At 43.1% G+C, this 15,733-nt stretch overlaps 1 protein-coding gene across 4 annotated transcripts in view; it reads left to right on the forward strand.

The window, feature by feature from the left end:
• The window catches only part of DNASE2 (deoxyribonuclease 2, lysosomal), a 47,136-nt gene extending 41,335 nt beyond the window's left edge, over positions 1-5,801 (forward strand). For all 4 annotated transcript variants that reach the window (XM_066593676.1, XM_066593678.1, XM_066593677.1 and 1 more), the window contains 3 exons: positions 397-558; positions 640-837; positions 3,014-5,801. In XM_066593676.1, coding sequence (XP_066449773.1) covers positions 397-558; positions 640-837; positions 3,014-3,372 — 719 coding nt within the window. In that variant the 3' untranslated portion in view covers positions 3,373-5,801. The remainder of the gene's footprint in view (positions 1-396; positions 559-639; positions 838-3,013) is intronic.
• The last annotated feature ends 9,932 nt before the right edge of the window (positions 5,802-15,733 follow it).

The following is a 15,733-nucleotide window of genomic DNA, read 5'->3' on the forward strand; positions in this document are numbered from 1 at the left end:
TTCTGTACAATCACCTTATCACAGAATGACACTCTATTTTCTAAAATAGTCAGTCGCTTTGTGTACATGGTTTTTGTGATGATCACTGGGTGGCCCATGATACCATCTCCAAAGAGTAGCATTGAGATTGTGGTAATACCAACTCTTTTGTAGACTTCCCCTTTAACATGCCTTTGATCTACTGATCTGGATCAATCACTAAATTAAAGGAGACTCTGCTGTATGACCATGACCTGCTTTACCGTTAGCTATCTTATGATGCCAGAATATGGGTAAACGTTCATGCACCCTATAACCGCTTGGGATGACACACGGGTGATATATTATTTTATTTCTGAGTCTGGCTATCAAGTATGAGAATATAACCCCAGACTACCCATCATCCTCCATTTTCAGGCGTTGTTCTTCTCGATGAAAAACAGGGCTTCTGGCTTGTGCACAGCACTCCCCGCTTCCCGCCATCCAGTTCACAGAAGTATGACTGGCCCTCCAATGCCTTGCACTATGGTCAGTCCTTCATCTGCGTCACTTATCTTTATGCGCAGTTTAAAGATATTGGTAAGTAGTAAACAAAGCTGTAATCATACTCACAAGTTCGGAGTGGGAAAGATTTTCATATATTTTCTATATGTGTAATAGGCACCCAGCTTATGTACAACACAATCACACCATATGATTCTTCAATTCCCGATAACTTCAGTAGCGACCTACCTGACCTGAAGTCTGCATCAGCCGCGAAAGAAGTAACTAAACCACCATGGAACCGGCAAGTCACCCTCACCTCAGTCGGCGGCAAACAGTTCACAAGTTTTGCCAAACATGCAAGATTTGGAGATGGTGAGATATGTTTATACTGGGATGTTACAGGATACTAAAAGGATCAGGAGCTGGGTTACTGTAATAAGATGTTACTGGGGTAATAAGAGGCTCAGGACCTGGGTTACTATAATAAGATGTTACAGGGGTAATAAGAGGCTCAGGAGCCGGGTTACTGTAATAAGAGGCTCAGGAGCCGGGTTACTGTAATAAGAGGCTCAGGAGCCAGGTTACTGTAATAAGATGTTACAGAGGTAATAAGAGGCTAAAGAGCTGGGTTATTGTAATATGATGTTACAGGGGTAATAAGAGGCTCAGGAGCCGGGTTACTGTAATAAGATGTTACAGGGTAGTAAGACACTCAGGAGACGGGTTACTGTAATAAGATGTAACTGGGTAATAAGAGGCTCAGGAGCCAGGTTACTGTAATAAGGTGTTACAGTGGTAATAAGGGGCTCAGGAGCCGGGTTATTGTAATAAGATGTTACAGGGTAATAAGAGGCTCAGGAGCCAGGTTACTGTAATATGATGTTACAGGGGTAATAAGAGGCTCAGGAGCCGGGTTACTGTAATAAGATGTTACAGGGTAATAAAAGGCTCAGGAGCCAGGTTACTGTAATATGATGTTACAGGGGTAATAAGAGGGTCAGAAGCTGGGTTACTGTAATAATATGTTACAGGGGTAATAAGAGGGTCAGGAGCTGGGTTACTGCAATAAGATGTTACAGGGTAATAAGAGGCTCAGGAGCCGGGTTACTGTATTAAGATGTTACAGGGGTAATAAGAGGCTCAGGAGCCGGGTTACTGTATTAAGATGTTACATGGGTAATAAGAGGCTCAGGAGCTGGGTTACTATAATAAGATGTTACAGGGGTAATAAGAGGCTCAGGAGCCGGGTTACTGTAATAAGAGGCTCAGGAGCCGGGTTACTGTAATAAGAGGCTCAGGAGCCAGGTTACTGTAATAAGATGTTACAGAGGTAATAAGAGGCTAAAGAGCTGGGTTATTGTAATATGATGTTACAGGGGTAATAAGAGGCTCAGGAGCCGGGTTACTGTAATAAGATGTTACAGGGTAGTAAGACACTCAGGAGACGGGTTACTGTAATAAGATGTAACTGGATAGTAAGAGACTCAGGAGCTGGCTTAGTGTAATAAGATTTTACAGGGGTAATAAGAGGCTCAGGAGCCAGGTTACTGTAATAAGATGTCACAGGGTAATAAGAGGCTCAGGAGCCAGGTTACTGTAATAAGGTGTTACAGTGGTAATAAGGGGCTCAGGAGCCGGGTTATTGTAATAAGATGTTACAGGGTAATAAGAGGCTCAGGAGCCAGGTTACTGTAATATGATGTTACAGGGGTAATAAGAGGCTCAGGAGCCGGGTTACTGTAATAAGATGTTACAGGGTAATAAAAGGCTCAGGAGCCAGGTTACTGTAATATGATGTTACAGGGGTAATAAGAGGGTCAGAAGCTGGGTTACTGTAATAATATGTTACAGGGGTAATAAGAGGGGCAGGAGCTGGGTTACTGCAATAAGATGTTACAGGGTAATAAGAAGCTCAGGAGCCGGGTTACTGTATTAAGATGTTACAGGGGTAATAAGAGGCTCAGGAGCCGGGTTACTGTATTAAGATGTTACAGGGGTAATAAGAGGCTCAGGAGCTGGGTTACTGTAATATGATGTTACAGGGTAATAAGAGGCTCAGGAGGCAGGGTTACTGTAATATGATGTTACAGGGTAATAAGGGACTCAGGAGCCGGGTTACTGTAATATGATGTTATAGGGGAATAAGAGGCTCAGGAGCTGGGTTACTGTAATATGATGTTACAGGGGTAATAAGAGGCTCAGGAGCCGGGTTACTGTAATATGATGTTACAGGGGTAATAAGAGGCTCAGGAGCTGGATTACTGTAATATGATGTTATAGGCGAATAAGAGGCTCAGGAGCTGGGTTACTGTAATATGATGTTACAGGGGTAATAAGGGGCTCAGGAGCCGGGTTACTGTAATAAGATGTTACAGGGGTAATAAGAGGCTCAGGAGCCAGGTTACTGTAATAAGATGTTACAGGGGTAATAAGAGGCTCAGGAGCCGGGTTACTGTAATAAGATGTTACAGGGTAATAAGGGGCTCAGGAGCTGTATACTTGCAGGAGTATTACTGTATACTGTTAACACCCTCTATTTTCTCTACAGATCTGTATTCAGGATGGGTATCGGAGGTCTTGAAGTCAGACCTGTGTGTGGAATTCTGGTTGAATTCCCAGGGCAGACTTCAATCCAACTGCTCTTTGACATATCATACATATAACATTAGGAATGTCACCTTTGGCTCCAGTATCATTTACCCATCCACTATTGACCACTCCAAGTGGTGTGTGACCTGGTCTGACTCCCCAGGATGGGCCTGTGTTGGTGATATAAACCGGAATAAGGAGGAGATGCAGAGAGGAGGGGGCACCATCTGTAGCGCGGACCCCGTCATCTGGAAATCTTTTAAAATCTTAGTGTATAAGTACAGGAAATGCAACAAATCTGGAGAGACCGGAGTCTAATATGGGGACTTATGTAATGTGTGTAACGTTGTATAAAGCAGTGATATCATCTGTGAAGAGGACGTGATGTCACTGTTGTTTCTGGTGATGTCATCATTGTCTTATAACGAGTAAGCGGCCTCCTATGACTTCATCAGATGACCAGTGATTGTTCGAAGTCTGTGACATCTCCAATGGAAGGAGCCCCATTTAGACATGCTGGGCTTGTGTTCTGAATTGTGGAATTGCATATATTGTGCTTTGGTTTGCAGGAACCCCATATGGGGAATATTGGTGTAATGATTTTTTTTTCAGGGAAATGGAGAAGATGACCCAGAAATGTGTATATAGTTTACTGTTTTGAGTATGGCTCTTTAGGATACTGGGTCCTGTAAAAAGTGTGGGCATGGATCTGTTAGACTGCTACGGTGGTGGTTGGCCTCCATCTGATGCTACATGGCGGTAGAGAATAATTTCGGGCTCATGTCCACGGGCGGGTTTGAATTTCGGGATCCACGTGGGACACCCACGCGGATGATCCGGAGTTCAAGCCGCCCATAGGCAATTCATGGGTGCCCGCAGCTTAATTAAAGCATGCTGCGTTTTGCCCCGGGATCGGCTTCCATGGAAGTCAATGAAAGCCGTCCGACCTGCAGCACACCCTGAACTGTCACTCCATTTGTGCTGTGGGTCCCGCGGGAAAGCAGGAGGTTTTCAAAAAATATCTCCACTCCGCATGTGTAGGGGGCGTGCTGGCCAGCGGGCCCACCCACATGCCGGCGCCCAGCCCAGATGCATGGAGGAGACGCCGGACGACCCGCATGCGTCCGGAATTTCCTAAAGCCATGGGCAGGGTGGGATCCTGCGGTGGGGCTCCCGCCCATACAACCTGACCCACCCGTGGACATGCGGCCTTTCAGGGGCACCATGGTGTGGAAACTTTGTGATGGATGTTCCTTTAAGCTGACATATGACGATTTTCCCTTGTCTGTGCATTATGTGTGCAGGAGCTTTAGTCACATGACCATTCAGTGCAGGTCCTCAATGAAGCAGAGGAGTGATGGCCCCATAAAAGTGCTGGTTTCGTACTAGTCAGGGTCTTTTGGCAGCATGATGGTCCGCAGTAGAGAGCTGATAGTGAGTGGCACTGGCGTAACTATAGGGGATGCGGTTGCACCCGGGCCCAGGAGTCTAATGGGCCCATAATGCCTCTCTTCTCCATATAGGGAGCCCAGTACAATGAATAAAGCATTAGATTTGGGGGCACGATTACAGATTTTGCATTGGGGCCCAGAAGCTTCAAGTTATGCCTCTGTATTAAGGCATTAAGGAGTTAACAGAAGTTGAGGGGCCCTAAGATAAACTTTTGCACCCTGGCCCATGAACCTTTAGCTACACCCCTGCTGAGTGGGATGGCTGATCAGCAGTTCTGCAGACCAGTCAAGTAGAGCAACAGAGCGCAGTAGGAGCCTTATTGAGGTGGTAGGTCTATAGAAGGAATCATTCGAGAGTCAGGCTACACTATTGCAGGTGGAACGATCAGTCCCCTGTGTCATAGAGTGACTGTCAGTATTAAATTGGGAGCAAGAGATTTGGGGTGCGTTCACACTTAGCTGATTTTCTGCAGATTTTGTCACAGATTTTAATTCACTTGAAAGGCGGATCTGCACCAAAATTTGCAGCAAATCAGCTATGTATATATGCACTCTTAAAGTAGAAAACCAGTTTGCCAACGGCCACGTGCATTGTACTTAAAGGGGTTCTCTAGCTGTTTTCTGACAGCTCCATACATTGCACAGTGGCCCAAGTTGGCACTGCAGGTTAAATCCTATTAAAGTGAATGGGACTGCATTACCAACCCAAGCCACTGTGCAATGTATGGAGCTGTCAGAAAAGAGCTAGAAGTAGGAAAATGCTTTTAAAGACTGTAATGTTAAAGTATTGTGCCTCTGTGTGAGAAACTGTAACTACAAGTCCATTGACCTGTGTGTCTACCAGAAACCACCCAGCTTGATTTAAGTACTGAGTAAAAGTTGAAGTTGCTGTATTTGAACTGCGTGTCCACTTACCGTTCTCCACTGCTGTCAAGGTTCCAGTGGGACATCGCCGCTGACCATTTTATGCTCTGATGCTACAAGTAAGCTGATAATAATCTGCCTGTTATGCACTAACCAATCTTTTGGCATTGGGTATTCTCATCATGTCACAGTTGTGTGGCAGTATCATAGAGGAGTGATGGCACCCTTTGATGTGATTAGATGAGTGTTGGGACAGTTTTGTGATCTTATGATGTCACTGGTGATGTCACCACATGAGGGACATAACCTTGTGATGTCACCAGTGTGTTCTACAACGGATAATGGCAGCATGCTTGGCTGAGTGGTGACATTCCATGATGTTTAGTCATTGCTTTGTGAGGATGATATTCAATAAATTAGCATTTTACGATTTGTCCTTTTCTACCACTTTGATTTAATGAAACGAATAACATGACATTTCTTATTGTAGTAACTAATGTCAGACGGCTGCTGTCAAAGCATCAAAAGTGGCCAGGATGGAAATCCATGAGAAAGATTATAATAAGTATCAGCCTCGGCTACGGTATACTAGTCAGTAACTCTGTCTATAGAAATAGTACCCATGTGAACCTCAAGAGGGCACCATCCCGTCATTCTTTGGTTTGCTAGCAGGGCTGTATAAGTAGGCATGCTATGCTGTGATTCATTCCAACCCTTGCTAAAGGAGATAAGGAAGCCATTCCAGAAACTCCGTCTTAGTTTCATCCATGTGAGTAGCTCGGTCCAATGTGCAACTCCTTTATGGTATGCGCTGTCACAGCATCTGCTAATGGGCTAGTGTGCAAAATGATCTAAAGTGAACCTTGTCCTAATAGAAAGCCTAGTCCGGACTGCAGACTGCTCTCTAATAGTGACATTTGGGCTCTGTGACCGCGTCATGTGACTTTGATGCAATGCGGATTCCGGCAGATATATGCATACCTGCTCACACCTACAGAGAGGAAAAGCCCTGTAAGAGCCGTCATCGTGTGTGACACAAGGTCTATACATTCTGTGGTACAGCCGGAAGAACTAGGGTTTAGCCCTAACAGTGCTATAACACAACCCCAGCGTCTTGGGATGCTGCCAGGGCACACAATGGGGCATTGTACTGGCAGCGTAGTGTGAGAAAGCAGTGAGCGAGCCCTTCATTGTGAGGTCTGCAGCGTAGCGGAACTGTGGGCATGATGGACTCTTTCTAGAACTTGGCAGCACAGTTCCAAAGCCCCTCAACAACCCTCACACAGTTATATGATAAAATTCTGACTGCCTGCAGTAACCACTAGGGGGCGCTTACTGCATACAGAATTATTAGTAAAGGACTTATCCGATATCTGAAAAATTGTTATATAAAAAACACCTCTCATCTCGCCAATCCAGAGCATTCTCCGTCAGTTCCTGCCAGTCTTTATTTACAAGCTGCCCATACATGGCTGGCAGTGGCGGCAGCAGTCATGGGCCGTACTACTGCATGACCACTGAGGCCAGTGATTGGCTGCAGCAGGCGCATGCCGGTATGGGGTACGTCATTGACGGATCGTAAATAAGGACCAGTGGGGACTGTACAGTAAGCTCCCCCTAGTGGGGGCTCCAGACAGGCAAAATGATTATTATTGAACTCTGTGCCATGTAGAGCTTGGGATTTGGAGCTCTGTATCGGTATTGATGACTATAGCAGTAGGAGGGCATTGACTTTTATGACCTTAGCTTTTAAGGTGCCAATATACCTTAGCTGTCAAACACCACCTCGGTGTACGGCACTATTCCTCCTGTACTGACATCCGTGGGCATTGGGCATTCCCACATACAGATTACGTTGGTTGCCCTACCAAAATTGGCTAGTTTGGCCAAATTTCATCTAATGTTTAGGGCCCCCTTAAAGGGACTTTCCAAGTTATAAAGTTGTGCCAAATTCTATGACAGCTTTTATACCTTGGCACAATCCCTTTATAATATGTTTATGGCCTATGTGGGTACATTTTACAAAAAAATATATGTTTTTGACAGCAGATCTTCACGTTAAAGGCTATCTGCACCCTTTAAATGCCCCCTATTATGACATTTTTATCTCCGGCCCATGTGCTGTCTGATATACATGGACACAGCACATTGACATGGCGTATTTCTTATCCTATAACGGCAGGAATAAGATAATGTCATGAGGTTTTGGGGTTTGTTAGTTTTTTTTATGTGGACCATGTGGTCTGTATGAAAATCGTCTATGTGCATAGCCTCATAGGCTATAATGGGGCTCTGTGCTGTCCGTGCATGAACATGAACAGTGCACAGCCCCAAATACGTTACTGTGACCCAGCCTAAAGATTAGGGGGATGTTCATTGGGTGCAGATGCCCTGGGATCAGTTTAATAGGGCAAATGCCAATCAATGAGTGCTTGAACTCAGCTATCTCCGGCAGTCCCATTGAAATAATTAGAGCGCTAATGTACATGCTCAACCTCCACTCTAGTCATTCAGAGACCGTCAGGACATCCGTTTTTATAATTGGTGGACCCCCACCGAACAAATAGTTATTTCACATCCCGTGGATATGGGATAGCTTTATTCATAATACAACCCCTTTAAATTTACTGCTCCGTAGGTGAGCTTTCGGAGCTCAAGTTGTGTAACATGTAGTTCAAGTTGCTTATATTTTTTCTGCGCACATACGGGTTTTTTATACGTGAAATCTAGTCTGAATGAGGCTGAGCTGCAATACCAGGTATAGCCTATGAACAAGGGGGGCGCTGTTTCTGGAAAGAAAAAAAAAAGCTGAATTATTTTTTCCTAATCTCAGAGTACCCTCTTTAAAGGGTTGTACAAAAATCTAAAGTTATCCGCTATCCAAAGATAGGGGTTAATTTCATGCTTGGTGGGATTCCAAGCACTGGGACCCCAACCAATTCTGAAAACAGGAGTCCTGATGGTTCCTACATGAATGGAGCAGAGGACAGTGCTAGAGGTTGCTGAGAACAAGTTGCATTCGTGTGGGGACCATCGAGACACTCGTTCTTCGTATTGGTGGGGATCCTGAGTTATCCCCTTTCTTGTGGACAGGGCATAACTTTAAGGTTTTTTTTTTCACACGGCGGAACTCACCACAAAATTTTCTGCGTGAGTTATGTTTTTTTTAAAAATGCATCAAAGGCCACTTTTTTTGCTGCAGTTTTTGGCACGGATCTGCTCGTGTAATTTGCTCTGTCAATGGGGAAATTCAGCATGCAGAATTCTGAGGTGGAAAATCGAGTTTCTATGTCAAAAAGTGACCTGTCACTTCTTGATGTAGAAATGTGATTTTACGCGTGCGGATCCGTGCCCAAAACTGCTGTTGAAAATTCCACGCTAAATTCCCCCGTGTGAGCGTACCAATAGGACTGTGTTACATGGGCGTGTTTGTGCTGCATTTTGCGCATGCAATGTGCAGTGAATTGAACCAATGCATTTCAGTGGGTTCAATCAGATAAGCGCATTTCGTTTCCATAAAAAAATACAAAACATGCTTTATTGTCCTGTGCATTTGTGCATTAAAAAAGAACATATTAAACTAAGTAGTAACCCAATTCAACTACTATAATACTGCCCTCTATGTACAATAATATGACTACTATAATACTGTTACCTATGTACAAGAATATAACTACTATAATACTGCTCCTATGTACAAGAATATAACTACTATAATACTGCCCCTATGTACAAGAATATAACTACTATAATACTGCTCCCTATGTACAAGAATATAACTACTATAATACTGGTCCCTATATACAAGAATATAACTACTATAATACTACCTCTATGTACAAGAATATAACTACTATAATACTGCCCCCTATGTACAAGAATATAACTACTATAATACTGCCCCCTATGTACAAGAATATAACTACTATAATACTGTCCCCTATGTACAAGAATATAACTACTATAATACTGCCCTCTATGTACAAGAATATAACTACTATAATACTGCCCCCTATGTACAAGAATATAACTACTATAATACTGCCCTCTATGTACAAGAATATAACTACTATAATACTGCCCCCTATGTACAAGAATATAACTACTATAATACTGCCCCCTATGTACAAGAATATAACTACTCTAATACTACCTCTATGTACAAGAATATAACTACTATAATACTGCTCCCTATGTACAAGAATATAACTACTATAATACTGCCTCCTATGTACAAGAATATAACTACTATAATACTGCCCCCTATGTACAAGAATATAACTACTATAATACTGCCTCCTATGTAAAAGAATATAACTACTATAATACTGCCCACTATGTACAAGAATATAACTACTATAATACTGCTCCTATGTACAAGAATATAACTACTATAATACTGCTCCCTATGTACAAGAATATAACTACTATAATACTGCTCCCTATGTACAAGAATATAACTACTATAATACTGCTCCTATGTACAAGAATATAACTACTATAATACTGCCTCCTATGTACAAGAATATAACTACTATAATACTGCCCCTATGTACAAGAATATAACTACTATAATACTGCCCCTATGTACAAGAATATAACTACTATAATACTGCCCCCTATGTACAAGAATATAACTACTATAATACTGCTACTATGTACAAGGATATAACTACTATAATACTGCCCCCCCTATGTACAAGAATATAACTACTATAATACTGCCCCTTATGTACAAGAATATAACTACTATAATACTGCCCCCTATGTACAAGAATATAACTACTATAATACTGCCCCCTATGTACAAGAATATAACTACTATAATACTGCCCCCTATGTACAAGAATGTACTGTAACTACTATAATACTACCCTCTGTGTACAAGAATATAACTACTATAATACTGCCCCCCTATGTACAAGAATATAACTACTATAATACTGCCCCCTATGTACAAGAATATAACTACTATAATACTGCCCCCTATGTACAAGAATATAACTACTATAATACTGCCCCCTATGTACAAGAATGTAACTACTGTAATACTGCCCCCTATGTACAAGAATATAACTACTATAATACTGCCCCCTATGTACAAGAATGTAACTACTATAATACTGCCCCCTGTGTACAAGAATATAACTACTATAATACTGCCCCCTATGTACAAGAATGTAACTACTATAATACTGCCTCCTATGTGCAAGTATATAACTACTACAATACTGACCCCTATGTACAAGAATATAACTACTATAATACTGCCCCCTATGTACAAGAATATAACTACTATAATACTGCCTCCTATGTACAAGAATATAACTACTAAAATACTGCCCCCTATGTACAAGAATATAACTACTATAATACTGCCTCCTATGTACAGGAATATAACTACTATAATACTGCCCTCTATGTAGAAGAATATAACTACTATAATACTGCTCCTATGTACAAGAATATAACTACTATAATACTGCCCCCTATGTACAAGAATGTAACTACTGTAATACTGCCCCCTATGTACAAGAATATAACTACTATAATACTGCCCCCTATGTACAAGAATGTAACTACTATAATACTGCCCCCTGTGTACAAGAATATAACTACTATAATACTGCCCCCTATGTACAAGAATGTAACTACTATAATACTGCCTCCTATGTGCAAGTATATAACTACTACAATACTGACCCCTATGTACAAGAATATAACTACTATAATACTGACCCCTATGTACAAGAATATAACTACTATAATACTGCCTCCTATGTACAAGAATATAACTACTAAAATACTGCCCCCTATGTACAAGAATATAACTACTATAATACTGCCTCCTATGTACAAGAATATAACTACTAAAATACTGCCCCCTATGTACAAGAATATAACTACTATAATACTGCCTCCTATGTACAGGAATATAACTACTATAATACTGCCCTCTATGTAGAAGAATATAACTACTATAATACTGCTCCTATGTACAAGAATATAACTACTATAATACTGCCCCCTATGTACAAGAATGTAACTACTGTAATACTGCCTCCTATGTACAAGAACATAACTACTGTAATACTGCCCCCTATGTACAAGGATATAACTACTATAATACTGCCCCCTATGTACAAGAATATAGCTACTATAATACTGTAAAAATCTGAAACAGTAAAAAACAACGTAAAACCTTCCTATGAGTCCCGGATTCTGTGCTATATACTGGTGCTCAGGGTTATGGTTGCTGACATATATTTTCCTATGAAACAGAACATTCAGTGATATGAAGCAGATGAGGCTTACGTGGCAGGTGGGTAATTTGCCTGGTAAATATATGGGTGAAAGTGTCCATCCTGGGACAGGTAAATTGAGGCTACAGATTAATCAGTTATGTTAGTAGGATAATTGAGAACAATGGGAGCGCACAGTAACGAGCTGGCAGAGGCGCTCGCCTTCCACTTAGCGGGGTTCTCCTATGTTAAGGTCACTTGGGGCAAACCAAGAATTTCACATGAGGCGATTCCTATGAAAGAGGTAGAGAGGACAGGAAGGATACATCCGGGGGCACACAAGGACACTACATACCACTGAAAAGAAGTAGCTAAAATATAGTCATTGTTAACCAACCGTAGGGTGGCATCACACATAGCATTTTCTGTGGCTAATAATGCGGTGGGCATATGTTAGCAGCAGGTCAATAAGAAAATAGGACTGAAAACTCTGCATTTGTTTTACTTTTGTTGAGTGTCTTTTGGGTCAGTGATATTTTTTTTATTGAAGTAGTAGGATTTGCACTTTATGGTGCTTTATATCCTTGCACATAGGAGTAGAGATGAGCGAGCACCAAAATGCTCGGGTGCTCGTTACTCGGGACGAAATTTTCGCGATGCTCGAGGGTTCGTTTCGAATAACGAACCCCATTGAAGTCAATGGGCGACCCGAGCATTTTTGTATATCGCCGATGCTCGCTAAGGTTTTCATTTGTGAAAATCTGGGCAATTCAAGAAAGTGATGGGAACGACACAGCAACGGATAGGGCAGGCGAGGGGCTACATGTTGGGCTGCATCTCAAGTTCCCAGGTCCCACTATTAAGCCACAATAGCGGCAAGAGTGCCCCCCCCTCCCTCCCAACAACTTTTACTTCTGAAAAGCCCTCATTAGCAATGCATACCTTAGCTAAGCACCACACTACCTCCAACAAAGCACAATCACTGCCTGCATGACACTCCGCTGCCACTTCTCCTGGGTTACATGCTGCCCAACCCCCCCGCACGACCCAGTGTCCACAGCGCACACCAAATTGTCCTTGCGCAGCCTTCAGCTGCCCTCATGCCACACCACCCTCATGTCTATTTATAAGTGTGTCTGCCATGAGGAGGAACTGTAGGCACACACTGCAGAGGGTTGGCATGGCTAGGCAGCGACCCTCTTTAAAAGGGGCGGGGCGATAGCCCACAATGCTGTACAGAAGCAATGAGAAATATAATCCTGTGCCACCGGCATCAGGAGCTGCACACGTGGGCATAGCAATGGGGAACCTATGTGCCACACACTATTCATTCTGTCAAGGTGTCTGCATGCCCCAGTCAGAACGCGGCTTTTTATAAATAGTCACAGGCAGGTACAACTCCGCAATGGGAATTCCGTGTGCACCCACAGCATGGATGGCTCCCTGGAACCCACCGGTGGTACATAAATATATCCCATTGCAGTGCCCATCACAGCTGAGGTAACGTCCGATTAAATGCAGGTGGGCTTCGGCCCACACTGCATGCCCCAGTCAGACTGGGGTTCTTTAGAAGTGGACACATGCAGTTACAACTCCTTCTAGACCGACAGCATGGGTGGGTGCCAGGAAGCCACCGGCGGTACATAAATATATCCCATTGCATTGCCCATCACAGCTGAGGTAATGTCATGTTTAATGCAGGTGGGCTTCGGCCCACACTGCATGCCCCAGTCAGACTGGGGTTCTTTAGAAGTGGACACATGCAGTTACAACTCCCTGTGGACCCACAGCATGGGTGGCTCCCTGGAACCCACCGGCGGTACATAAATATATCCCATTGCAGTGCCCAGCACAGCTGAGGTAACGTCAGCTTTAATGCAGGTGGGCAAAAAATTAATTGGATTACACTGTAGGCGAGGGCCCCAAAAAATTGGTGTACCAACAGTACTAATGTACCTCAGAAAAATTGCCCATGCCCAACCAAGAGGGCAGGTGAAACCCATTAATCGCTTTGGTTAATGTGGCTTAATTGGTAACTAGGCCTGGAGGCAGCCCAGTTAAAATAAAAATTGGTTGAGGTGAAAGTTTCAACGCTTTAATGAGCATTGAAACGTATAAAAATTGTTTATAAAAATTATATGAGTGAGCCTTGTGGGCCTAAGAAAAATTGCCCGTTCGGCGTGATTATGTGAGGTTTTAGGAGGAGAAGAAGGAGGAGGAGGAGGAATATTAGACACAGATTGATGAAGCAGAAATGTCCCCGTTTTGGATGGTGATGGAGAACGAAGCTTCCATCCGCGGGTGCAGCCTACGTATTGTTTATGTATCGCTGCTGTCCGCTGGTGAAGAAGAGAAGTCTGGGGAAATCCAGGCTTTGTTCATCTTGATGAGTGTTAGCCTGTCGGCACTGTCGGTTGACAGGCGGGTACGCTTATCTGTGATGATTCCCCCAGCCGCACTAAACACCCTCTCTGACAAGACGCTAGCCGCAGGACAAGCAAGCACCTCCAGGGCAAACAGCGCCAGTTCAGGCCATGTGTCCAGCTTCGACACCCAGTAGTTGTAGGGGGCAGAGGCGTCACCGAGGATGGTCGTGCGATCGGCTACGTACTCCCTCACCATCCTTTTACAGTGCTCCCGCCGACTACCCCCAGCAGATAGATACCGTAGGCAGCGTATAATATTATGTATACTCTTTCCCTCTGGCGGGATGACGGCGATCATGTAACAGAGACAGCAGATTCAGGAAACAATTTTGCGCAAGCCTGCTGTAACGCTTAGCTGCGTATTAATTAGGACTACTACCCCCAGCAGACACACAGTAAACTGAAGACGGTCACAGGCAGCCCAAATATAGTATTTTTCCCCAATTTTTTGGAAAAAGCCCACTGCCTATATAGCCTGAATATCTCTTTCCCTGCCTCACCAGTACTGGCCCTATACTCTGTACAATGACTGCAGACTGCAGGGCGCAATGCTCTGCACGGCCGATATACCAAAAAAAAAAATTGTGCAACACTGCTAAAAGCAGCCTCAACAGTACTGCACACGGTCAGATGTGGCCCTAAGAAGGACCGTTGGGGTTCTTGAAGCCTAAAATAACTCCTAACGCTCTCCCTATAGCAGCTCCGGCACCAACAACACTTTCCCTGATCTCTGTCAGAATGCATCTGTGGCGAGCCGCGGGAGGGGCCGATTTATATCCTCGGGTGACACCTGATCTCGCCAGCCACTCACTGCAGGGGGGTGGTATAGGGCTTGAACGTCGCAGGGGGAAGTTGTAATGCCTTCCCTGTCTTTCTATTGGCCAGAGAAGCGCGCTAACGTCTCAGAGATGAAAGGGAAAGTAACCCGAACATCGCGTGGTGCTCGTCTCTTGTAACGAGCATCTCAAACACGCTAATACTCGAACGAGTATCAAGCTTGGACGAGTACGTTCGCTCATCTCTACATAGGAGGCAGTATTGTAGTACTGGTAGTTATATTCTTGTACGTAGGGGGCAGTATTATAGTAGTTATATACTTGTACGCACGGGGCAGTATTATAGTAGTTATAGTCTTGTACATAGGGGACAGTATTATAGTAGTTATATTCTTGTACATAGGGGACAGTATTATAGTAGTTATATTCTTGTACATAGGAGCAGTATTATAGTAGTTATATTCTTGTACATAGGAGACAGTATTATAGTAATTATATTCTTGTACATAGGGGCAGTATTATAGTAGTTATATACTTGTACATAGGGGGCAGTACCATAGTAGTTATATTCTTGTACATAGGGGGCAGTATTATAGTAGTTATATTCTTGTACATAGGGGATAGTATTATAGTAGTTATATTCTTGTACATAGGGGGCAGTATTATAGTAGTTATATTCTTGTACATAGGGGGCAGTATTATAGTAGTTATATTCTTGTACATAGGGGGCAGTATTATAGTAGTTATATTCTTGTACATAGGAGGCAGTATTATAGTAGTTATATTCTTGTACATAGGAGGCAGTATTATAGTAGTTATATTCTTGTACATAGGAGGCAGTATTATAGTAGTTATATTCTTGTACATAGGGGCAGTATTATAGTAGTTATATTCTTGTACATAGGAGACAGTATTATAGT

This window comes from Eleutherodactylus coqui, chromosome 2 (assembly GCF_035609145.1).
Source record: "Eleutherodactylus coqui strain aEleCoq1 chromosome 2, aEleCoq1.hap1, whole genome shotgun sequence".
Classification (NCBI taxonomy): domain Eukaryota; kingdom Metazoa; phylum Chordata; class Amphibia; order Anura; family Eleutherodactylidae; genus Eleutherodactylus; species Eleutherodactylus coqui.